Source organism: Adiantum capillus-veneris, chromosome 7 (assembly GCF_014529385.1).
Source record: "Adiantum capillus-veneris isolate H3 chromosome 7, ASM1452938v2, whole genome shotgun sequence".
NCBI lineage: Eukaryota > Viridiplantae > Streptophyta > Polypodiopsida > Polypodiales > Pteridaceae > Adiantum > Adiantum capillus-veneris.
The window spans coordinates 74239696-74266573 of record NC_140937.1 but is presented as its reverse complement, the minus strand read 5'-3'; the positions used below and the strand labels follow the sequence as shown (position 1 = coordinate 74266573).

The window sequence follows — 26878 nt, the reverse complement described above, 5'->3', positions numbered from 1 at the left end:
TGTGGGAGTTGCATTGCAGGAATGGTCCCTCTCAGGGACCATTCCCGGCCGTCAAGGGTCGGGAGGAGGCGGGCCAATAGTATGCTGCCATGTGGGTTCTGACACTCGATAGTGGTGACAGTCGCGAGGAGGAGAGGCAGCAGGATACATCATGGGGCTACTCGCTGCTACTCCCAGCCTCATAGGGAAAGCAGGCAACAAGTTGTTCCGTGCTGCAGATAAGGAGGACCTACAGGCGCGTACACAAGAATCCTTTGCAGAATACACGTTTACGCAGATTTTCCCACTGCTTACGTGTTGGATGCTGCTGTAATTCCTTATGCTCATGTGTCAATGATGGCAAACTGCTGCAACTGTCACACTTGCAGGAAATTCCGTGCGCTGAGTTGTCAGCTTCTGAAGTGGACACCACCTTTGACATATTCCGGGTGCTGACCTGTCAGCAATCGAACGATTGCATGGTGAGATTACGGGATATAATGGTGTGTAAATAAAGGGCTATGATCTGCAGCCTTCCGACTCCCGACCTTGAGGGAAGTTAGAGATGAGACAGCCACCCCAACGAGCTGCCATTTACAACCGAGATGCTGTGGTATCACGTCAGTTATCCAATAGAGTAAGATACTTGCACTGGGTAGGTCCTCTTATGTAGGAAGGAATACCTCCATGAAGAGCATTCAAAAAGAGGGTGAGCAGCCAACGCTTTTGAAGATTAGCTTGACCTTGTTGTACAGTTACGGTGGGCCGATTGTCAGAGAGTTCAATCGACTTTATATTTCTGAGGTGGGACCCGCCTGGGAATTTTATTTGGACAAAGAGCCCAGAAGTGTTGCAATATCGAGACTCATCGATTTCAATTGGCAAACATCACCACAAGTGCCACAACATAACCTTGTCATAAACTTAGTTCTCCTTCCCAATAATTTTGATCATGTCATAGAACTTGAGCATGCACAGATAGGTCACTGCAAGGAGAGTACGAAGGTGCCCTTGCACATTTGTTTCAATCTTCACAGCCTGGTGCAATTGCCCTGTCTATGCATACCTTGCACTGTGAACGACAACACTGCGATAAGGGAGCTACTACGCTAGAAAAAACCATTCCACTTGGAATGTATGCCCACAAGAGAACCACGAAGTATAAAATCATGCTCCAGCAACCCCTACGTCGAATCACAAAGTGGCCTTGTCGGCTGCTCCAATCTCAGCCCCCAATATTTCGGCATGCATAATAGGTCACAACATTTGGAGAGATACCCTTGTCCTTCTTTTCCAAGGAGCAGGGCAATTTCCATCTGAAGAGCTCCACATTTTGCATACATCTTTACAGCTACCCAGCAATGCACTAAGCTTCAACAACTTTTGCAAGATGGATTTACTTTCTCTTGCAATTGAGTTGAATCGTACAAGAGAGTTTCACTATGCATACATAGATCATTGCATTTGGTGATGCCCCTCATGCTCCAGCTGCTCCATTTTTCTTCGGAGGCACCCTTCCTCGCCTGTGTACATGAGTAGGAACTGCTCGTGTGTGTCATGTTAGATGAAAGATTTCAAGAGAACAGCAAAAGAGTTCTGACAATCACAGTTAAAGTGGAGATTCAAAATGTATGGTGTTCCCAGCACACATAAGAAAGTATTTAGTCATTAAGATTCGCTTGCTGGTAAATGTGTCACAAAATGCGCCTACAATGTTGCTAAATTTGGCCCATTGAAAAATGACCTTACATTCTTGATAGCTCCTTTGTTGATGTTTACATGTGAAAGGCTGATGACACCTAATGTAAACCCACCACAAGTCTAACCCCATCAACAAGTGGCTTATTTGGATTATTCTCCTGCAACCAAGTTGCTAACCATTTCTACCGCAAGAAAAAACTTAAGGAAACAAAAAGAACCTTCCCCTCAAAGCTTGTTTCTTAACCAAAATACTGGCTATGCATTTGAGCTTCACAAAGGATACAATAACATGTAATGGATCACTGTGAGGCTTGGCCTTTGCCAATGCTGTCAGCCCTTTCAAGAGTGTTCCTCTCAAATGCTTGTCAAAATACTCTTTTGATGAAGCTTCATCTGGGAGGGGATCTCTTACAACTGCAACCAAAAAGGCTACTGCATGATGACAATTGGTGGGCTCATTTCCACAAAAGAACGCGTGCATGTTGTGGATATGTCAGTAGATTTCTTCTAGCAATGCATTCAGCAAGTATACTTTGGATTTCAATGAGCAAGACGAGTACTACCTGTAGGAAAAAAGAACCTGATTTCTCGAATTGCTTCTTGTGGTGAGCTACTCCCATGTACTGCGTTCCTTATGCTGTTTGTTCCATACCGCGCGCGCAAACTAGATACACAGAGCATTAATATCATTTTTTTTTCTTTGTCATGGTGTATAAAAGTATAATAAGGTAGTCAAGTACCATTACACACTCTGTAAATATGCAATAGAGTCCTTTCATGGCCTACTGCTTGATGAAAGCTTCGTGTGCGTGTCTACGTGTGTTGTGTGTGCGGACATGCATGCATTGTAGTTGGGGTTATCCGGCCCTCTCTATTATCAAGCCACACTACATCGGTTTTTCTTCTTCTCATGTTCCAAATGCTTGATGCAAGTGTATGCAAATTGTTAGGTTCTGGGTGAATATTGTGATGGGCGTTAAACACAAAGCTAGACAATGACTACACTGTTCCCAGCAAACCAGAGTTTTGAGGATGTACTGTCTTGACCAATGCAGACATTCATAATCTTCGTAATAGAACTTCATAAGTTCATTGTAGGATGCATGTTTATAATATAAACTAGTTGATGTTCAGGACTTGATAGTTACAAGGTGCATGTCAATGGTGGTCTTCAGATATTGCTCCCCAAAAAGCGTCCAAATATATGCAGAACCCACTAAAAGATAACCCTTTGATACAAACAATGAAGGTTTAACGTAGAGATGTTCACAATTAACTTGTCTTTCCAACCTCCTTGACAGAGTGCAGCAGGCACTGCGTTAGACTCAACCACCGAACGTGCGTGTGTGCTTGAAATGGTAGGCTCCAAACCAAAAGCCTTGAGGTAAAGACCCAACGCCAAAGAGTGATCTACCAAGTCTCCCTCCTAGCTGGATAATTCCTGAAATTCACCAAGTATGTTAGTCCCTCTCGGATCCATCCTGCACTCATGACATGACACAAGCAATACTCACGCATAATCAAGTGTAGAGAGCGGAGATTAGACTCGCCTCCCAGCCATAGAGTAAATACATGCTCACCCCCGAGCCTCGGAGTTTGCAGCCAACGGGCTAACCTACACCACAAGGGTTCGTGTCCCATACCACCAGGCCTACACCAAATGGGTGTGCGGGTAGAGTTGCGAAGGGCCTAGAGTCCAAGTGTGGTGACCACACAAGATGGCTCACAAATGAGCCTAGGGTCCTATTTATAGGATTCCTTAACCGCCCTAACCATAGGGCCAAGTTCACACTTGGTCGAACATAGCTCAAGCGCCCATCCTAATGTCTGGGAACGTAACACTTCCCCTCTTATTCTAAATTGTTGTCCTCAACAATATCCTTGGTTATAAAACCGGGGAAACGACTCTTCAACAATCTTACTGATTCCCAAGTAGCACTCGACTCGGGTCGCTGCTTCCACTTGAGCAAATACTCGGGATAAAAAGCCTTTTGCGAATTGGACCCTTTGATCAAGAACCGATTCGGGTTCTAGTGGAATGTAACGAGTGGTATCTTCCAAACTCACAACTTCCACCAGAGGAACAACTTGGTCATCTTATCCCAGCCTGTCACAAACTGGTGACGTGGCATGGCCTGGACATGGGGCAGCAGAGCACCCACACACACACCCCGGCTGGCAGGCCCGTGAAAATGCCGCAGTGACACGTGCAGATTTTTGGAATTCACGTTGAGCATACTGACGCGGCTCACTGTACGGACTTCCGTGATTTGCGGCGGAAATTCCATTGAGCTGCTGACGTGGCAGTGCGTAAGGAAAAACTGGTAAAATTCTACGTATGCTGAATTTGGCAGCTTTTGAAGCTTTTGGGGCTATTTGCTCTATTTAAAAGGCTTTTAAAATTGGCTGCTTTTGGGCTCTGCTTTTGGGCATCCCTTGTAACTTATAGATAAGTGGGCAGGGCCCTCACAACTGAGAGCATCTGGACGTAGAGTCTGAGGGTGAGAACCCTCCCACTCTCTTGTACTTTGAACACAGATTAATACAAAAAGAAATACCGAAAGGGGCACCAGTCTTTGGGGCCAATATCTCTAGGCACGGAACTCCGCCGGGCCGTGTCGAATCAATTGTGTATTGTGAACTTTTTTGAAGTGAATCTCTGCTGTGTCGCGGTAGAATCTTGACTTGGAGTGTCCAAGTTTGTTACAGTGGTATCAAAGCTCAAAAAGATTCTTCTTCTACGGAGGATCCGATCCTTTTTGCAGCGCGCACAGCTTTTGAGAAAGAATCTTCATGTCCCGACTTATTAGTCACTCCCATCCTTCATATCGCGCATGGGGCGCGCTCCCGTCTTCATCGCGCTGTCTTACAGGGCATAAAGCCATTAAGAATCCGAGATTACACATGGGTTCTCGTGAAGAATCTGACGGAGATGACACCTCTCAGTGGGAAGGCAAAGAAAAGTTGAAAATCCGGCGTGGCGAGAACTGAAGAAAGAATGAAGACTTGGGCAAAAAAAAAAATTGGACAAGTTTGCTAGAAAGGAGTACAAACATCAACTGCAGATTGGCATATGTGTGAACAGATTGATTAAGTACTCCAAGGATCCGAGATTAGCGAAACACCTCAAGAATTACCCGACTGATAAGATTTACTTGAGATGGCATGTGGCCATTGCTTCTCCTCTCAGGTAGGGAGGAAAGCCGAAAAGACAAATGAGTACAGCAAAGTAGAACCTGTACTCGCAGAAAGACATGGACAAGCACTCTTGAAAAGACGCACTTCTACAGAGCCAGCCAATATGACTTCCTCGAAGACAAGAGCAAGACAACAAAAGAATTTAAAGGTGGGCAGTCGATTAAATTTGAGTCCTTTTCTAGGTTCCGAGATGCTCGCACATGGTGGTCCACTCTTCTTCTAAGGAAGGAAGCTCCAGTTACATGGTTGAAATTCAAAAGGCTCTTTATTTCTTCTTGGCTGACTTGGGAGTACGAACGAGGATATATGAACCGCTTGGAATCATCTTCGGATGACCAAGGGAGATTCTTTGGATGCTGATTGCGAGAGATTTTGGAGCTCTTTCTTAGCAGCTTCTTCATTTAAGAAGGTCTCGTTTAAAGAACAGATTGAGCGGTTTTGTTGCGAACTTCCTACAGAGATCTGAGACTACTACTTGGAACAAAAGTCAAATTCTATTCAAGAATTGATGGGTCATGCGAAACGGGGTTTTTCCATATACTCGGGCAATCTAACTTACCCCATTGATGAGATCTTGACTCAAAGAACCCAACAGACTTCTAACAGACTTCTAATAATGAAAGAAGAAAGAGCAAGAGTTCCAAAGAAAAGAAAAGAAAGATACACGTCCCCGACAGACTCTTAGAGAAAGGGCTATCTATCTCAAGAGGGGAAGTGTTTTGGTTTCGGGGAATTTGGACACATCTCCGCAAAGTGCCCCAAAAAGGCACAGCAAGAACAGATTGAAGACAGGCCAAAGAGTTCTAGAGCAACAGAGAAACGTGGCAGAAAAGGCAGATGAAAGCAGAACTCGTACCACATTGCGTGGGGCCTGAACCGAATCAGATGAACGAAAGTACAAAACTTTGCCGCACTTAGGGCAAAGTGAAAGATCAGGACACCCTCATTTTCTTTGATGGAGGAGCCAAGGCCAACTTCTTTTCACTTGAATTGGCGGCTTGATTTGGAATTCCGCCAGACAGCAGGCTGAGGCCACAGGCGGAGGTAGTTCTAACGGCACCCGGGCGGGATGTTGCCATTACACCGATCATTGGCAAACTTCGTTTGCAATGTCAGGGGTGTTTAGGGCACGAGGACTTCTACGTAATTCCCTTGGGAGGTTGTGACGTCCTCCTCGAAATCCCTTAATACCACAAGAACACCACCGTGGTTGACTATGGGGCTGAGAAAGCGACTTTAACAAATGAAGGGCACAGAGATTGTACTTGATAAAATTCAGCTATGTTTTGGAGAGAGTTGAATAATGATTGAAGGTCGAATATGTTTTGACCTCGAAAAGAACACCAAGATTTTCTCCTCACATGCTGATTGTTTCTCTAAGGGCCTGCCAGGCGAGTTGCCACCAGCTCGTCCTGAGGATCATACCATTGATCTGATACTTGGAAGCACACCACCGAACCGACCACCTTACAGTGTGAGCCGAGCCCAGAATGAAGCGATTATGAACCAAGTGAAAGACCTCTTGGAAAAAGGGTCTTATCCAGCCGAGTACTTCACCCTACTGCCCTCTGGTGTTGTTGGTTTTGAAGAAAGATGGATCTTGGAGAATGTGCATTGATTATAGAACTCTCAATAAGATCACCATCAAGAACAGATTTACGAGGATCGATGATATTCTTGATAGACTACAAGGATCCTCTTGTTTCAGCAAGATCGATTTGAAAAGTGGATATCATCAATTCCGAATCACGCCGGGAGATGTCTACAAGACAGCTTTTTGGACGACCTTCGGTTTATATGAATTTTTGGTGATGCCTTTTGGCCTTACCAATGCTCGAACTGAATGATGGACAGGACTTTCAGAGAGTACAGATCTTTTGTTGGCACTTTCTTTGCTGACATTATTGTCTTCGAGGATGAGGCAGAACATAGACATCATCTGATACAGGTCTTTTAGGCATTGCGGGATCACAAGTTGGTGATCAATGCAAAGAAGAGTGAATTTTTCTTATTAGAGATACACTTCTTGGGACATATCATCTCAGCAGCAGGAGTGCACATGGACTCGGCCAATATACTTGATTGGCCCGATTTGAAGAATGTCCATGAAGTTAGAAGCTTCTTGGGCTTATGTTCTTACTACCGGCGGTTCATTACAAAGTTTGCAGAGGTTGCTTCCCCTTTGCATATCTTGACACAGAAAGGAGTCCCTTTCTCGTGGGGACCCACGGAGGTGACTGCCTTTCAGACTTTGAAAGAGAAATTGACTACGGGACCAGTTTTGACTTTGACGGATTTGCAGAAGCCGTTTGAAGTATATTGTGATGCTTGTAGTCGTAGTCTGGATGTGGTCTTAATGCAAGAAGGCCATGTCATTGCCTATGAGAGCCGATTGTTTTCAAGGCCGGAATTGACAGCACAGATATATGAGAAAGAGCCTTTGGCGGTTATCCATGCTCTTACTCAGTCGCGGCATTACCTACTCGGAGCCGATTTTACTGTCTTCACTGACCATCAGAGTTTACCCTACTTCTTGTCACAGAAGCAGCTATCGGAAAAGCAGATGCGGTGGGCGAACATCTTGTCACAATTTCACTTCCAGATTGTCCATGTGTAGGTTTGGTGTAACAAACTGCTGACGTGTCAAAGCCTAAAGAATGGAGCCAGCTTACAGATGTGGCCGAGGGGCCTAAACTGTCACAAAGTGATGACGTGGCTGCCCGAGAGCAGAAACGCTAACCCTAATTTCTGCCAGAAACCCTAACTGCTGAAACCCTAATTCTGGAAACCCTAACCCTAAAACCTGCAAAGCCTAATTCTGCTGCCAGAAACCCTAAAAGTGCAAAAACCCTAACCCTAAAACCTGCAAACCCTAATTCTGCTACCAGAAACCTTAAAACTGCAGAAACCCTAACCCTAACCCTAAGGGCAACAAGGAGATTTCCGAAAATTGCGATGGCTGATGAGTGGCAGGCTGTACAGATTTCCATGATTTACAACGGCAGCTTTTTTGTAAGGTGCAACGGAATGATTGTTTGCGCTTTGCTCAAGATGAGCGCTCTGAACTGTGCTCAAGGTTCCTTTTAGTTCTTATGGAAGGGAGAGCCTTCCGTTCGTAATGGAAAGTGCTACGATCACAAACAAAGTGAATGGACACTGTGCGTGCAAGTGTATGAGACTGAGAGATAGAGAGAGAAGAGAGATACGACACCAGAGACGTTGTAAAACCCTCCTCCGAAGGCCCCACTCGTCGGCGAGAGTGGTCTACTTTTTGATTGCACAAAGTGGTAAAATGCGTATGCAATGGACTGATGCAACTTGGGACTATGCCGATGACGACGACGACTTTAGGGCTGAAATCTGTGGTCTTCTATCTGCTGAATATCGGGGCTGTTTCGGTGGCTGAAAATGACTATTTTGGCTGCGTTTTTATGGCTGAAAATGGGGGTTCTTCTGCATCCACTAGGGATGAATCTGCTGCTATAGAGACTGCTGAAAAACGCTGTTATTCTGCTGTCGCTAAGGCTGCAAATCAAAAACGTTGGCTGACTTGTGTCCTTAGCAAAAACGCTAGGCTTGATGAACTCCAAAAACGCTGATGGGCTGAGATTGGAAAACGCTAGCAAACTGATGCTTCTGGCGATGGGAGGAATCTGCAAACGCTAGGATGCTGATGATGATGGCGATCATGCAAGGGATGGGAATGCCATGTAAACGCCAGAGATCTGGGGGAAAACCCAAAACGCTAGGGCTAGGGTGAGTGCTGAGGGGTGCTTGATGAGTTCTTGAAGGTTCTTGCTGAGAAGGTGCCTGTTGAGCGGGGAGCTCCTGCTGCCTCTTCTGCCAGAAGTGCTACCTACTTTTGTTGGAAAGTCACTTAAAAATAATAAGTGAAAATACCAAAAAATAGGGAAAATAGGCTAAATGCACTGGAAAATTCCCCTGACTGAATCTGATGGATTCTGAAGGGAATACTGATGATCATGCTGTGTGCAACCGGAGGATATGCATCTATGCTAAGTGACTGGGCATGCACGGTCTACGAATAGACTCACAAAAAGTGCCAGATCACTTCTAATCTAGACTTGACTGGACTGACTAAACCCTGATCATGCTGTAGCTTGTCCACGAACACATAGGGTTGGATGTGTCACGTGACATATTTGGCTTTGCTTTTGGACCAGAAGCTTTTGAGTTTTAAAGGCTTTTTACTGTAACTGCTTTTCAGGCCAAGGGCCTTTAAATATGAGGCTAGGGCTCATTCTTTGGCATGCTTCTTGGAGAAGGTGCAAAGTCTAGAGGACCAGCTTGTACTGTGTTGATGCAATATAAAGAAATACCGAAAGGGGCGCCAAGATTTGGGGCCGATACTCTCTGGGGGTGAAATTCCGCCACTCCGTGTTGCGTGTCGTCTCTCTCTTTCAGTTCAGTTGTTATTAAAGTGCTAAAGTCTGTTCAATCTGTTCTTTTCTATTGGCACACGGTGCCCGTCTTTTGACAGTGGTATCAGAGCATCGGGCATATGCTTTTCTGGAAGCATACCGGTCCTACAAAAGAGCAGACAAAGCTATTGATGGAATTTTATTTGAGAGATCTTCGCCCTCCAACCCGGACCTATTAGCGACTCCCACCCTTACTTCATCGCGCATCGGGCGCGCTCCCGTCGTCACTGCTCATGTCTTACAGGGCATAAGCCAATTAAGACCACTTGCAAGAGAAGGATCCAGATTTGTTTCAAGTCACTGTTTTTTTCAAAAGCAGTGCCATGCAGATGTTGATGTCTATAGCTACCAAGCAGCATACTCCAAGTACTTGGCAAGCTTTCAAGAAAAAACAAAAATTTGCCCGAAGTTATATGGTTTCTGACATCTTCCTTCGGAGTGCAACTTCTGGCAGAGTGAGGTATCTTGAAATGCTTGCCATGGAAACCCTAGCAGATTATATCTTGAAATTTCTCGACATCTCTCAATAGATGTCTCTTCACGAGCAGATGACCTTTGAGGTTTAGTGCGATTGCTATCTTGGGACTACCATCGCCGCCAAAGCAGCACTGTTTGTCCAAGAGCTTACGAACCATGTTGTGCTCGGCTACGACCTCATGGAAGGAACCTAACCCTAATTTTTGGTGCAGGTTTCAAGATGGAAAGTCAGTCGACTTTTCGAGCTCGACTGATGTCGAGATTTCTTTTTAAGTTTGAGCTCTATTTGATCTTGTTTGGTGATCCTGTTTGGAATTTGTGAAATCAATGGTATCTGTTTTGAACCTGTTTTGGTGCCGATTTGAATTGTTTGACTCTGGTTTGATACTGGTTTCAATGATTGGTGATTTTACTCCCGGGTGGAGAAGTGAGGAATATTGTTTTGGTATTGTTTGAACCTCAGAATGATGCAGGCCGATGCCTAGGGAGTGTTTCTTTGTATGTTTGAAAACCTCCGAACGACGCAGGCCGATGCCTGGCGAGCATTTGGTTGTATGCTTGTAAAATAATTGTTGTTGTCACTCCCGGCCCAGACCTGGATGGTTATGCGGGAGGAGTATTAAGAAGTCTGAGCAGTGGTTACTCTCAGCACCTCCAACGATGCAGGTTGCGGTCTGGGCGGCGTTTGGTTGTAAAAGGCCTCTATATCTCCCAGCCCGGACCTTTTTAGGTTATGCGGGAGGAGTGATGAGGGAGTCGTTGAATATCTCCCGGCCCAAACCTTGTTAGGTTATGCAGGAGGAGTGTTCATCGGCGGCTTTATGTTTCTATGTCTTGTAACATGCATATGTGAGCATTTGTGTTGCATTGTGATGTGCCAACTATTGAATATTCCTAATTGGATGAGATTGCTTGGGTATGTAATTTTAGTGCATCAAGACACCCGTGGAAGATTAGTACGGTCTGGGCGTGATGGCTAATTTTACTATGCCGGAATATCAAGAGTTCCGATCTGGACGAAAGGAGAAGCTAACTCCTTGATCAAAAGAGCAAAAAGGAGAAGCTAACAAAACAGCCGAAAGGAGAAGCTAACTCCTTGATCAAAGGAGCAGAAAGGAGAAGCTAACTCCTTAATAAACAGAGCAAACTCATTGTCCCTCGGAATGACCCTCGAAAATTTTTGAGCTAACTTGAGTTGTTTTGCAGATATGCTGTAATTGCGGACAATTACTCTCTTTCAAGAAGGGGAGATGTAACAAATTGCTGACGTGTCAAAGCCTAAAGAATGGAGCCAACTTACAGATGTGGTCGAGGGGCCTAAATTGTCACAAAGTGATGACGTGGCTGCCCGAGAGCAGAAACCCTAACCCTAATTTTTGTTTATATATATATATATATATATAGAGAGAGAGAGAGAGAGAGGTTTGCTATCGATAGCATAAAGGAAAAAGAGAGCTTAACTCTCGTCGTAAAGGTTTGGGAGGTCTTTTGGGATTGCCTTTACAACGTTAAAATAGGAGTATTACTAAGAGAGAGCAAGAAATTTTGAGTGCAAGGCTTGCCTGCCTAGATCTTTGAGGTCTCGGGTTGTCCGTACGACATTAAAATTTCTCCTTGTGAGAAATTGCATGTGAATAGGAGCTTGAAGAAATTTTTGAGTTAAAAAAATATATGTTTTTATGCATGGTCAATGCTTGCGGATCTAGAACGTCATGAGGCAGTTTCCAAGGAGGGGTCGTTGCCTTGTGTGGGGCCACAACCTTGATTAGAGAGGAGGGTTGTTGGCAGTTAGTAGGACCCGCGAGGAGAGAGAGGGAGGATGCGAGCAAGAAGAAGAGGGATAATAGGCATGAGTTAGTTGAAGGAAACGCTGTCACAGAGTGGGCGCGATGGTATCTGGACTGTTATTGACAGATTTAGCAAGCAAGCTCATTTCATTCCAGTGAAGAAGACAGTCAAGCCGGATCACTTAGCGAGACTGTTCATTGCCCACATATTCAAATTACATGGCATGCCTGAGACAATTGTCTCCGACAACAAAGATCCCCAATTCACGAGTTTGTTTTGGAAGGCTATTTGGGAGAACATTGGCACATGGTTTCAGTTCTCGTCATCTTTCCACCCCCGCAGACAGATGGGCAATCTGAGATTGCAAATTCAGTCGTACTCGATTTGTTGAAGTCTTCTTCTTTGGATCAGAAGACTACATGGGAAAAGTATTTTGCCCTTGGTGGAATTTGCCTACAATAACACGATCCACTCTTTCATCAGGAAGGCGCCATTTGAGAAGGTGCTACAAAGGTTCCATCCTTCCTAAGCACGAAAGATAAGATTTTTGAAGCCGACCAGTTCACGAGGAACTTGGACTTGGTCCGGGAGGCTTTAGAAGAAATATCAAGAAAGACATAAGAAGGCAACAGATCGACATGGTTGCGATTTGAAATTAAAGGAGAGCGATTGGGTGCTCTTACGTTTTGAGAAGACACGCCTAAGGACGAAAAAGGAAAAGGAGCGACTTTTTCCAAAGCTTAGCATGAGATACTATGGACCTTTCCAGATACAAGAAAAGATAAATGATGTCTCCTTTAGCCTGAAGCTGCCCGATACTTGGAGAATTCACAATGCTTTTCATGTGAGTCTCTTGAAGCCTTTTAAAGGGGATATGCCCGATGATGGGGAGCCAGATGAGCAACCCGAAGTGGAGGAAAGCAAAAAGATACTCGTTCCAGAACAGATATTGGCACATAAAGATAGAAAGATAAAAGGTAAAGCGATAAGGCGGTTCTTGGTTAAATTCAAGAACTGTCCCGCTTGGATGCAAAGTGGATGGAGGAGGAGGACCTGGCAGATACTCCTCAGATTGTGACTCTTTACCTTGAAGCCTGCGGTTTAGCATAGTCTATTCCGATAGAACCCCGATCTCAGCTTGGGCAGAATTTGGTGCAGCGGGTATGTGAAGTTTCGACTGGATCTAGATGTGATTGCTAAATATGTTGCCGATTAATCATGGTCTGAGATTGGAATGATTGTTGAATGTGATTTGTTATGTGATGTCCTATGATGTCCTGTGATGTGACTGTCGATTGGTACATGTGCTAGATGTGTTGTTCCTAGTGCATCGGTACTAACAGTCAGTGTCTGCTACGACAGTTTATGGCCTCTGTCTGTTTTGCAGGCGTAATCGAGGACGATTACAATGCTTTCAAGAGGGGGGTATGTCACAAGCTGGTGATGTGGCATGGCCTGGACATGGGGCAACAGAGCACCCACACACACACACCCCGGCTGGCAAGCCCGTGAAAATGCGGAAGTGACACATGGCGGATTTTTGGAATTCACGTTGAGCATACTGACACGGCTCACTGTACGGACTTCCGTGATTTGCGTCGAAAATTCCACTAAGCTGCTGACGTGGCATTGCGTACGGAAAAGCTGGCAGAATTCTACGTATGCTCAATTTGGCAGCTTTTGAAGCTTTTGGGACTATTTGCTTTATTTAAAAGGCTTTTAAAATTGACTGCGTTTAGGGCTCTGCTTTTGGGCATCCCTTGTAAATTATAAATAAGTGGGCAAGGCCCTCACAACTGAGAGCATCTGGACGCAGAGTCTGAGAGTGAGAACCCTCCCACTCTCTTGTACTTTGAACAAAGATTAATACAAAAAGAAATACCGAAAGGGGGCCAGTCTTTGGGGCCAATATCTCTAGGCACGGAACTCCGTCGGGCCGTGTCAAATCAATTGTGTATTGTGACCTGTTTTGAAGTGAATCTCTGCTCTGTCGCGATAGAATCTTGACTTGGAGTGTCCAAGTTTGTTACACAACCGCTCCTGCAAGCGGCTAACGTGGAACACGGGATGGACCGTAATATTGGAAGGTAGATGTCACGTGACACATCCAGCCCTATGTGTCCGTGGACAAGCTACAGCATGATCAAGGTTCAGTCAGTCCAGTCAGTTGAGATTAGCAGTGATCTGGCACTTTTGTGAGTCTATTCGTAGACCGTGCATGCCAAGTCACTTAGCATAGATGCATATCCTCCGGTTGCACACAGCATGATCATCGGAATTCCCATCAGAATCCATTAGCATCAGTTAGGGGAATTTTCCAGTGCATTTAGCCTATTTTCCTATTTATTGGGATTTTCACTTATTATTTTTAAGTGACTTTCCAACAAAAGTAGGTAGGGCAATTTTGCTAAGTTAATATATAAGCAAACCCAAGTTAGCACTTTCTGGCAGAAGAGGCAGCAGGAGCTTCCCGCTCAGCAGGCACCTTCTCAGCAGGAATCCCCATCAGCACCCTTGGCGTTTTTGGTCTCCATCCTCGCCACAGATACCCCAGCGTTTTTGGTTTCCATCAGCATCCCCACCTAGCATTGGCGATTTCAGCCTTGATCATCGCCGGCAGTCCCAAATTTCAGCCTTGCTTGATCGCCACAGTCAATCAGCCCTAGCGTAGAGAGTGGTCTACTTATGATTGCACAAAGTGGTACAATGATGATGCATAGAAACTGATGCAACTTGGGACTATAGCGGTGACGACGACGGGGACGACGACGATGACCTAAGGGCTGAAATCTGAGACCTTCTAACTGCTGTCCACAAAACGCTATCTGCTGATTTTCGGGGCTGATTCGGGGCTGCTGAAAACGCTGATCTGCTGCATTTTTATGCTGCTGAAAACGCTGAAATAGCATGATGAAAATGCTGGCCTGCTGCTGCGTTTTAATGTTGAAAAAATGCTGATTTGGTCTGCTGCGTTTGGGCTGAAAAACGCTGATGGAACTGCTGCATTTTGGGCTGATCTAGAAACGCTAGGTGCAAGGGGATGTTGCGGTCAAGCAATGGCTGAATCGCCAAGGCAAGGAAGGGCTGGCGATACTACAAACACTAGGGCTTAAATGTTGGCGATGAGGGTGGAACCAAAAACGCCCAGTGCTTGAGGGGTTCTTGCTGAGAGAGGGAGTACCTGCTGCTGCCAAAGGCCTGTTGTGCTCCTTGCTCATCTGCCAAAGAGTGCTAGCTTTGGTTTGCTTATATATTTTCTTAGCAAAATTTCCCTACCTACTTTTGTTGGAAAGTCGCTTAAATTAATAAGTGAAAAATGTCAAAAATAGGGAAAATAGGCTAAATGCACTGGAAAAATCCCCTAACTGATTCTAATGGATTCTGATGGGAATACTGATGATCATGCTGTGTGCAACCAAAGGATATGCATCTATACCAAGTGACTGGGCATGCACGGTCTACGAATAGATTCACAAAAAGTGCCAGATCACTTCTAATCTAGACTGACTGAACCCTATTATGATATAGCTTGTCCACGGACACACAGGGTTGGATGTGTCACGTGACAGAGAGCTTCCAACCGGCAACCTTCTCAGCCGTCTATTCTGATCGGGGGAGTCTTCAAGAATATGGTGCAGCCATCTGACCCTGATCCAGTGCAACCGCCTTTGCCACCGCCATTGCCTCCACCTCCACCACCACCACCACCGCCACCGCCACCGCCACCAGGCTACAATGGTTGGAGCCCATATAGATACCCTTATTATCCATTTCTTAAAGATAATGCTATGCAATGGTGGAGTTCAATCACGACACAACAGCATGCTCCAAGGACCTGGCAAGCTTTCAAAACAGTTTTTGCACGTAGTTACATAACTTCGATGTTTGACGTCCGGATTTTGGCAATGTGGGGCAACTTGAAAATGCTTGCCACCGAAACCATGGACAAATATAACCAAAAGTTTCTCGACGTGTATTGGTGTCCTTATATAGATCTGTTCCCTTGGAGGCCCAATGCAAGCGATACACCATTGGACTACCATCACCATTGCAGGAATATTGTCTATCCAAGCAAGTCTCCACCATGCAAGAACTTATGGACCATGCCGCAGTCGGCTACAAACTGATGAAGAAAAAGCTAGAGTTTCCCACAAAAGAATCTCCGGCCACTAACCACAACTCTCACCAGCAAAGAACAAATTCTCTCGAGTCTCGTGAAAGTCAACCACAAAGGCCTCGTTCGACACCTCAACAACGGGACACCTTACTACAAGAAGGCCAATGTTTTGGATGCTTTCAAACAGGATATAACTATTTTGGTTGTCCCCAACGCACTGACAGACCCGCGGAGCCGACTCCCGCATCGACGGTCGACAGAAACCCAGGACCATCTCTAGCCAAACGAGCTAAACCGGCTATTGAATTAAACCTGACATCTATGGCATACGCCTTGAAAGTACAAATGAATTGTGTCGAGCATATGGCAAAGTCAATGGCTTCAAAGCCCTTATTTTCTTTGACCCCGGAGCTGCAGAGAACTTCATCCATCCAGAATTCTTAAAGCAAATGCACTTTGATTATGATACCGAGGGTGGAGAAATTGAAGTTGAGCTAGCCACGGGGCAAACTCAGAAAGTGGTACCGCTCATTGGTGCTCGTCCAGTGACTATTCAAGATTATCATGGAAAAGTTGATTTCCACATCATGAAGTTGGGCAATTGTGACGTTCTATTAGGCATGCCTTGGCATGACAAGAATGATGTGACTCTCCAGGTTCGGAACCGAACCATCACCGTGATGCAAAAGGGCAAGCTAGTCGTCCTCAAAGTTCGGTTGTCCGAAAAAAACCCTGAATGAACTCTCTAGTTGTTTTATAGTTAGATACTTTTGAACTTTGTATTGTTTGAAACTTTGTTTGAAATAGATGGTATCTGTTTTGAACCTGTCTTGGTGCCGATTTGAAATGTTTGACTCTAATTTTAATACTGGTTTCAATAATTGGTGATTTTACTCCCGGGTGGAGGGTGAGAAATGATGTTTGAGAATGCTTGTTCATACTCATGGTCTGGATTCTTGTGGTTATTTGCGGGGGGAGTATTGAATGATTGAAAAGTACTTTTTTTTTAACTCATGGCCCGGACCCTCGTGGTTATTCACGGGGAAGGTATTGTTGTTGTGACTCCCGGCCCGGACCTGGATGGTTATGCGGGAGGAGTATTAAGAAGTCTGAGCAGTGGTTACTCTCAAAACCTCCAAACGACACAGGCTGCAGTCTGGGGGGCGTTTGGTTGTAAAAGGCCTCTATATCTCGCGGCCCGGACCTTTTTAGGTTATGTGGGAAGAGTGATGAGGGAGTCGTTGAATGAGATCCGTCCCGGACCTTGTTAGGTCATGCGGGAGGAGTGTTCATCGGCGACTTTATGTTTCTATGTGTTGTAACATGCATATGTGAGCATTTGTGTTGCATTGTGATGTGCCAATTACTGAATATTCCTAATTGAATGACTCAATGAGAAAAGTATCCACCGTTGGTGGAATTTGCCTACAATAACATGATACACTCTTCAACGGGGAAGGCGCCATTTGAGATTATTGAAGGTGCTGCGAAGGTTCCATCCTTCTTAAGCACGAAAGATAAGATTTTTGAAGCGGATGAATACACGCGCGACTTAGACACGGCTTTTGCCAAGGTCCGCGAGGCTTTGCAGAAATCTCAAGAACGACAGAAAAAGGCAGCAGATCGCCATCGTCGCGATTTGAAATTGAAGGAGGATGGTTGGGTGCTCTTATGTTTTGAGAAGGCACGCCTGAGAAAGAAAAAGGGAAAGGAGAGGCTTTTTCCAAAGCTTAGTATAAGATACTATGGACCTTTCCAAATCTCCGAAAAGATAAATGATGTCTCCTTTCGATTGAAACTGCCTGACACTTGGAGGATTCACAATGCATTTCATGTGAGTCTCTTGAAACCTTTTAAAGGTGATGTGCCTGATGATGGGGAGCCCGATGAGCCACTTGAAGTGGAGGAAAACGAAGAGATCCTTGTTCCTGAACAGATTTTGGCACATAAGGACACAAAGAATAAGGGTAAAGTAAGAAGGCGGTTCTTGGTTAAATTCAAGAACTATCCTGCATTGGATGCAAAGTGGATGGAGGAGGAGGACCTAGCAGATACTCCTCAGATTGTGAAACTTTACCTCGAAGCTTTTGGTTTAGCAAGTGTACTCCAAAGGGAACCCAGAATTCAGCTGGGCCGCAGATCTGGTGCAGTGGGATGCATAAGAGGGTAGTTACTCAACTCCTTTGTCAAAACAGATGCCTTGATTTTAGAATACTAGAGTCACTGATGTCTCTTTCAGCTTCAGGGATACTGAAAGCTGACAGTATTCTGTTGTATGACTTTATAAAATGGAATTCCTGAATATGAAACTGATTTGTTCTCAACTTGTTTTTAAGTGCAGGAATTGATAGACGAAATGTCTACAGTATTTGATCTAATTGGTCGCGAATAGACATGGTTGCAATAGGGGTTAGTCAATCGGCCATCAATGAGGTCCCGACTGAATCTAGATGCGATTGCTAGCTATATTGCCGATAAATCATGGTCTAAGATCCGAATGAATGTTGAATGTCCTGTGATGTCGAATGATGTCCTGTGATGTCGTGTGTGATGTGACTGTCGATTGGTACATGTGCTAGATGTGTGTTCCTAGTACGTAGGTACTAACAGTCAGTGTCTGCAAAGATAGTTTATGGCCTCTGTCTGTTTTGCAGGCGTAATCGAGGGCGATTACAATGCTTTCAAGAGGGGGGTATGTCACAAAGTGATGACGTGGCTGCCCAAAACCCTAATTCTGTTGAAACCCTAACCCTAACCCTAACTACAGTAACCCTAATTTTGCTGACGTGGCAGTTGTATGGATCTCCGTGATTTGCGGCGGCAGGATTCATAGAAGCCACAGGCTGCGGCAGCAATGCTTTTTGGGCAGCTTTTTGGTTTGCTTTTTCCTACGTAATTGGGAGAGAGAGAGCCTCTTTGCTTTAATTTACTGAGAGAGAGAGAGAGAGAGAGAGAGAGAGAGAGAGAGAGAGAGAGAGAGAGAGAGAGAGAGAGAGAGAGAGAGAAATGAAATGAAATGAAATGTTATATTAACGTCTTCAAAAGGCCAAAGTGACCTATGAGACCAAAAAGCGAGAGAGAGAGAGACAGAGAGAGAGAGAGAGAGAGAGAGAGAGAGAGAGAGAGAGAGAGAGAGAGAGAGAAGCCTCTTTGCTTTATTTTAGCGAGAGAGAGAGAGAGAGAGAGAGAGAGAGAGAGAGAGAGAAGCCTCTTTGCTTTATTTTAGCGAGAGAGAGAGAGAGAGAGAGAGAGAGAGAGAAAGAGAAACTGCTTTATTTTTGCAAAGCTTTTGAGCTTTTGATTTTCTGCTTTTAGGGCTCTGCTTTTAGCAACCCTTGTACCTTTAAATATGTGAGCAGGCCTCTCACAACTCAGAGCATCTGGACGCAGAGTCTGAGTGTGAGCGCTTGCCCGCACTCTTGTACTTTGAACTCAAATTAATAGAAAAAGAAATACCGAAAAGGGCGCCAGTCTTTGGGGCCAATATCTCTAGGCACAGAACTCCGCCGGGCCAGTGTTGAATCTATTGTGAACTGTTGTCACGTGACACATCCCAACCCTATGTGTCCGTGGACAAGCTACACCACAGCAGGGTTCAGTCAGTCCCGTCAAGTTAGGTTAGCAGTGATCTCGCACTTTTGTGAGTCTATTCGTAGACCGTGCATGCCCAGTCACTTAGCATAGATGCATATCCTCCGGTTGCACACAGCATGATCATCGGAATTCCCATTAGAATCCATTAGCATCAGTTAGGGGAATTTTCCAATGCATTTAGCCTAATTTCCTATTTATTGGGATTTTCACTTATTATTTTTAAGTGACTTTCCTACAAAAGTAGGTAGGGAAATTTTGCTAAGTTAATATATAAGCAAACCCAAGTTAGCACTTTCTGGCAGAAGAGGCAGCAGGAGCTTCCCACTCAGCAGGTCACTTCTCCGCAATATCCCCAAGAGCCTAGCGTTTTGGATAAAGACCTCCGCCGGCGAGTCCTCTTGCAGTACCACGGCAACACCAGATCCCCCGCATCTTTCCCCCCTTGCATCATCGCCAAGACCACCAGCCTTGTAGCGTTTTTGCTCGCCAGACATCAGCCCCAACCAGTGTTTTTACTAACGCTAGGGACTGCTGCAATTTCAGCGATTTTTCAGCCATGCACTAACGCCAGCCAACAGCAAATTTTCAGCGTTTTGTTTTCAGCATCTCAGCGTTTTTGATCTGCAGTTCAGCCCCTTGAAGAAACGCAGATTTTCAGCCTCAGACTCCGTAGCAGATTCCCCCCAAGTTGGTTGCAGATGCTTCCCCATTTTCAGCCATAAAAACGTAGCCAAAAACAGAGAATTTCAGCCACCAAACAGGCCCTAAAGTCAGCAGATAAAGGATCTCAGATTTCAGCCATCAAGTCGCCGTCATCATCACCGTCGTCGCCGTCGGCATAGTCCCATTGCATCAGTCCATTGCATTCGCATTGTACACCTTTGTGCAATCAAGTTAGACCACTCTCGCCGACGAGAGTGGGGCCTTCGGAGGAGGGTTTTACAACCTCTCGGTGTCGTATCTCTTCTCTCTCCTCCTCTCAGTCTCATTCACTTGCACGCACAATCCACTCACTTTGTTCGTGACCGCAGCTTAAGACCCCAAGAACTCGGATGAAGAGAAGATCCTTCTCAACGCGATTTGCAAGCGAAAGAAAACCTCAAGAACCCCAAGAACCCAAGACCCTCAAGAATCAAGAAGAACCTCAAGAACCCAAGATTCTCACGAATCAAGGACCTCAAGAACATCAAGACCCTCAAGAACCCAAGTTCCTCGCGAGCTTAAGACCCCAAGATCATAGTGCATGGTCGTCACCCACGAAGCGGCATGGATACTTCGCATTCAGGTGATGAGCATGAGAGAGGCGACGAAGGATTCTCCCCACCAGGAGATTTTTCCAACCCTCCCCCTACGCCATCTACGCCAGACCCTATGGAGGCAATGATGAAGCAGATGATGGCCATGATGGATAGACAGGAAGACAAGCGCCTTGCTTTAGAACGCGAGCGCGACACAAGAAAAGAAAGAAAAGAACTAAGGAAGGAAGAAGCGACAGCAAGAAACGTAGCATTGGAGGCCGATCGTGCCGCTCATAGATTGACTTTGGAGACCGAGTGTGAAGCTCAACGAGAGCTACGCACTCAAGAATTGATTGCCCAAGTCCTAGCCTCGAAGACCGAACCACCCAAAGATCGTGGAAGTTCGTCAGGTGACGCAAGCCACGACGCGGATTCCAACCATCCAGTCACAGAAAAGTTGATTTTCAGTAAGTATGACGGTAAGATGGATGCTACAGTTATTCATTCTTGGTTGCATCAATTTAATGCTTATTTTGCGACAACTAAGAAGAAAAGCAATAGCAAAGTTTTGACGGCAGCTATGTACCTTACCGGTGATGCCATTAATTGGTACCACGCATGGCAAGAGGCACAGCTAGCCGCGCACCTAGAGGCAGCCAACGATTTCACGCCCCCCTCTTTTAGTTGGGCTGATTTCCAAAACAAGCTCAAGGCGCACTTTATGCCACCTCAGTACCTTGCACGATTGAAGGACGATTGGCGCGCTCTCAAGCAAAATGGTATACCGGTTATGTCTTTTTCTAATCGTGTTTTGCAGCTAGATACCCAACTACGCATGTCGGATGATGAACGCAAAAGAGGCTTTTCTCTTTGGATTGGACGAGTATATCAAGTACGATGTCGAGGTATTCGATCCAATCGATCTCAATAAGGCGGTAGCGATTGCTCTCGCACAGGAAATGAAGCACAACAAGGGAAAAGGAGAACAAGACTTCCACAAGTACCTCGCAGACTTCTCAGAACCCTCAGAACGGTAAGTACGGTAAGAATGGTAAGAATGATAACTCTTCTAACCAATCTTCCAACAGTCTCTCATCAAAGAATTCTTCCAATGAATCTAAGGGTAAGGCTAACACAACTGCTAAACCTAAGCTTACTCCAGATGAAAAGGTAGCACAAGGAATTGTAGGAGGATACATCACTTCGGAAGAACAAAGCACTTATTCTAAGGAAGGTCGTTGTTTTCATTGTCACATTAAGGGTCACATAAAAAGAACATATCCTAAGCTTGAATCGAATGAATCTAAAGAACCCATAGCACCCACTACATCTGTCAATGCAATGAATGATAACACGATTGTGCCCAAAGTTTCTCAGGACCCTGGTATGGACGCTCTCATCACGAAGGAATGCCTTGATGTGTTGTTTGCAATTCAACAGACTGCCTTCACTAGAAGATTTGTTGTTTCTCCTCTCTCAGGATGTGATATGATTTTAGGCATTCGATGGTTTCGTGATAATGACGCTCTCATGGATTTTCTGACTAACACTATAACTCTCAATGCCAAAAGTGATTCTCCTATTGTCATTCATGGAGAGGACATTGCTTCTTCTCCATCTCTCATTGCTACTATACAGGACAAGGTTGAAAGGATTCGGGATAAGGAGATTCTCTCAATCTCTTTTTCTCCACAGCATGATACACATGATTTGCATGATTATGAGAAGCATGATGATTTGAATGATAATGATTTGCATGATGATTTGGATGAAAAAGACAAGCATGATGAATTGCCTGAACAAGATGTGATTGTTCACAAGGATGATGTGTTAGTTGATGCTTTTTCTAGCGAAGCTAACCTCGTTGTAGATTCGATCAATCACCAAGAATCGATCTTGGCTTCCGAGTCGAGGTCCACAGATCCCCCACAAGAAGATTCGATAGATACCGAAGAAGAGATCTTGGCTATCGAGCCTTGGTCCAAAGAACCATCACAGGAAGTATTATGTGTTCGCATGATTGATACGCACGCATTGTTCAAGTGTTTCATTCGTGAAGGTTTCCTATATTTTAGTCGACATCTTTATGTGATCCCTTTTACTAGGCATGACATATTGTATGTCGAGCACATTTCTCTCATGGATGAGCACGAATGTATACGGATTGTTCATGAAAAGCTAAAAAGTTTGTATGTAAGGAAGTCGCATTCCATGTCTCTTCCATGGCATGACACAGTTTCCGAAAGAGCACATGATTGTATGAGCACCAAGCATGGGCATTTCCATTGTGATTTGCCACAGTTGATTGATTTCGATCAAATAGCAAAAATTCGACCGCATTGTTTGCATGTGTTTGATGAACGGGTTGTCACTCTGTCTCTATGTTCATCTACATTGCATACACAGTCTTTAGCAAAGACAAGATTTTTTTCCTTCACTTTACATGGAATGGGTATGTTCATGGTTTTGTGTTGGAGATGGTTTCAGGAATTTTCAGCTATGGAGATTCTTGAAGACAAAGGAAGCATGACTCTAGACGAAGTTGAAGCATCGAAGGAGCCACAAAAGACTTTGTGTCGCTTTCGACGCGGCCCGAAGAAGCAAGCGTTGCAGACCTTTATGAAGTTCAAGTACCGCACGACCCACACAGCAGAGTGGGCCGGCGAAGAGTCCCTTCCAGGATTCCAGATGCTGTTGGCGATCTCCCTCGACGCCATACAGTTCGGTACCAGTACCTCACTTTGAAAAGGAGGGGATGTCACGTGACACATCCCAACCCTATGTGTCCGTGGACAAGCTACACCACAGCAGGGTTCAGTCAGTCCCGTCAAGTTAGATTAGCAGTGATCTGACACTTTTGTGAGTCTATTCGTAGACCGTGCATGCCCAGTCACTTAGCATAGATGCATATCCTCCGGTTGCACACAGCATGATCGTCAGAATTCCCATCAGAATCTATTAGCATCAATTACGGGAATTTTCCAATGCATTTAGCCTAATTTCCTATTTATTGGGATTTTCACTTATTATTTTTAAGTGACTTTCCTACAAAAGTAGGTAGGGAAATTTTGCTAAGTTAATATATAAGCAAACCCAAGTTAGCACTTTCTGGCAGAAGAGGCAGCAGGAACTTCCCACTCAACAGGTCACTTCTCAGCAGTATCCCCCACAGCCTAGCGTTTTGGATAAAGACCTCCGCCGGCGAGTCCTCTTGCAGTACCGCGGCAACACCAGATCCCCCCATCTTTCCCCCCTTGCATCATCGCCTAGACCACCAGCCTTGTAGCGTTTTTGCTCGCCAGACATCAGCCCCAACCAGCGTTTTTACTAACGCTAGGGACTGCTGCAATTTCAGCGATTTTTCAGCCATGCACTAACGCCAGCCAACAGCAAATTTTCAGCGTTTTTTTTTCAGCATCTCAACGTTTTTTTATCTGCAGTTCAGCCCCTTGAAGAAACGCAGATTTTCAGCCTCAAACTCCGGAGCAGATTCCCCCCAAGTTGGTTGCAGATGCTTCCCCATTTTCAGCCATAAAAACGCAACCAAAAACAGAGAATTTCAACCACCAAACAGGCCCTAAAGTCAGCAGATAAAGGATCTCAGATTTCAGCCATCAAGTTGCCGTCGTCATCACCGTCGTCGCCGTCGGCATAGTCCCATTGCATCAGTCCATTGCATTCGCATTGTACACCTTTGTGCAATCAAGTTAGACCACTCTCGCCGACGAGAGTGGGGCCTTCGGAGGAGGGTTTTACAACCTCTCGGTGTCATATCTCTTCTTTCTCCTTCTCTCATCTCATTCACTTGCACGCACAATCCACTCACTTTGTTCGTGACCGCAGCACTCTACAAGACGGAAAGCTCTCTCTTTCCCTAAGAACTAAAAGGAACCTTGAGCAATAAAGATCACTAATCTTGAGAAAATACAACATTCATTCCGCTGCACCTTACAACTGTGAATTGTTTTGAAGTGGCTATTTGGTGCTGTCACGGTAGATCCGTGACTTACATATGTATACCTCATTCACGGCCCAGCACAATCACAAAACAGCCCTCACTCTCTAATACATGCTCCTGGAAAGTACCAGAGACACCACGCATGCAATCTACCAGCATGAAGCAACCCTAGCATGCCTGATTTGGTAGGATGGATGCGTATCAGGCAGTAAAATGACAAGAAACAGTCCCAAAGAGAGATTGCAAAATAAGCTGATGGGCTGCTTTTTGAGCAGTGAGGTCTTGAACACAAGGTGCTTCTTGAAGGCACCCTCACTTCTCAGATATTTCCCACACATTCATCCCCTGTGCTTCCTCTTAAGTTGCTTTTCATGCTAGGTCCATAAAACTGGCCCCTTTGCCTCAACAGTAACATGTTATCCACCACTCAAATCGATGTGATACCACTATACATGTCCGCACACGCATCGGGATATTAAAGAAATACTGCAAGGGGTGCAATCTTCATGACCATTACTTCTCTCCAGGTGACAATTTGTTCACTGCTATGCATTAAATCTCGTTATCTGGGTGAAGTTGTTCTACCAGCTCGCTTTGTACATCGGCTGGTTCCATGGGCAAAGCATCTTCTAAGTTACAAGAACCAAAGAGTCATGTAATCTCCTCACAGTCCATCCAAAAGAGGCCAGACTTTATCGTCATTTCATGGTTTTCCAACAATGGCTGAGTAATACAATGGGGGGAGAAAAAGGTGTTAGAGCCCCCCCCCCCCCCCCCCCCCCCCCCCCCCCCCCCCCCCCCCCCGGGTCGTTTGCATTACATCTTTTGCCAAAATGGATTGATAAAATCGATAAATGTGCATAGAAGCTGGTCGCTGAGAATAGATGCAAACAAATCTCTTTGCTCTTATCATGCCTTGTGCTCCCTAAGGCACATTTAAAAGTACCAATTACATTGTTCCCTGCATTTTAGATTAACCATGCAGCCACTTTTCTTTGTACCCAAGCTCAGGATGATGCATGCAGCCACTTTGCTATGTGCCCAAGCTCAAGACGATGCATGCATGCACTATGCGCATATGTGTGTATGGGTGTGCGCATGCACGTGTGGTGGGATAATATTCAAGTGATTACGCACTTGCAACCATATAAAACATTTACCTTGATGGTGACTCCTTTCGAGCAATGTCTGGGTCAAATGGACCAACAAGAGAGGCCCATTCTTGAACTGCCTTCTTCTTTCCCAAGACAAGTGCGTAAAGAACTCCACTGCGCACCAATAACCATCATGCGTTTGGCACAAGCAAGCGCCAATGTTAAAAATGGATGACAAAGCATCTCATGTACTCAATATAACCTTGAACTGTAGTGTTTGCTTATTCTCGATAAATGGAGCAAAAAAGGACCTGCTCATAAAACGTGTAAGCTTCTCAAAGCAGTCACTTCCTTCAAGATGCTCATAGAATTCCTCAGCTCTCATGCGTGTGAGCTGAAGTCAAAAGACCCTTGAATTGTTTTCTTTTTTTAATTGAAAAGGAACATCTCCATGTTGATTTGGACCAAATTTTTCGATCAGGAAATACCTGGATGAGTGAAGATGTTACAAAGACAAAACCATGCTTCTCCGCTGTGTGCATAATGGCTTCAACATGGCCGGATTGGACGGCATCTGGCTTGAGAAGAGCCAAAGTGAGCTCTGCTTCAGGTACATCCATAAATGCAGTTTGCGAGCGGAATTAAGGGAAACCCAAGTCTCCAATAAATAATTCTGTATAACAGATACCAAAAGTATGTTTGGAGACTTCAAAAACCTGTTGCACTCTCATTACCTACTGTATTGTAAGCCTTAAGCAAATATAAGTTAATCTGCAAAAACATGGCAGTAGAAACTGAACCAAAATCAGGGGGCACCATTTTTAGCATCTGCTAGGCAGTGAAGAAGGCCTTGCATGAGCCCCAAAATTACCAAAGCTGCTTTCACTTGTGCTCACTATTTGATCTCAAGTACCATCCCTAACAGCATCTCGCGGTAGGAATTATATACCGACAAGCCTTGGCCCTTGGAGGGCAAGCACACCAGCAACGATCGCTCAGCAGAAGACATGCATCCAGTGAATAATGGTCGTAAACCTTATGCAGCAATTTTTGCCGTGAATGTGACAAACCGAAGAAACTCATTCCCTTTTGTAACACGAGCAAGTTGTCTGTGTATAATGTGCGTGTCAGTGCACGTGCCGCGCGCGTTTTGTGTGTGTGTGTGTGTGTGTGTGTGTGTGTGTGTGAGTGAGAGAGAGAGAGAGAGAGAGAGAGAGAGAGAGAGCGCGAGAGGTAACCTGTGTAGGAATGGACTGCAACACCCATAGGGGTGACGGGAGAATTGGTTAATT

The 26878-nt window shown here is 45.1% G+C and overlaps 1 protein-coding gene across 1 annotated transcript; it reads right to left on the bottom strand.

The window, feature by feature from the left end:
* Positions 1-501: 501 nt before the first annotated feature.
* LOC147454066 (putative nucleoside diphosphate kinase 5) lies at positions 502-26878 on the bottom strand. The gene is made up of 9 exons (XM_086517260.1): positions 26825-26878; positions 26075-26259; positions 25898-25980; positions 25653-25760; positions 2244-2344; positions 1964-2094; positions 1858-1862; positions 1729-1778; positions 502-1502 (listed from the first exon to the last, which is right to left on the bottom strand). The coding sequence occupies exons 2-9, from the start codon at positions 26204-26206 to the stop codon at positions 1435-1437; spliced, it is 678 nt and encodes a 225-aa protein (XP_086373386.1). The 5' UTR covers positions 26207-26259; positions 26825-26878; the 3' UTR covers positions 502-1434.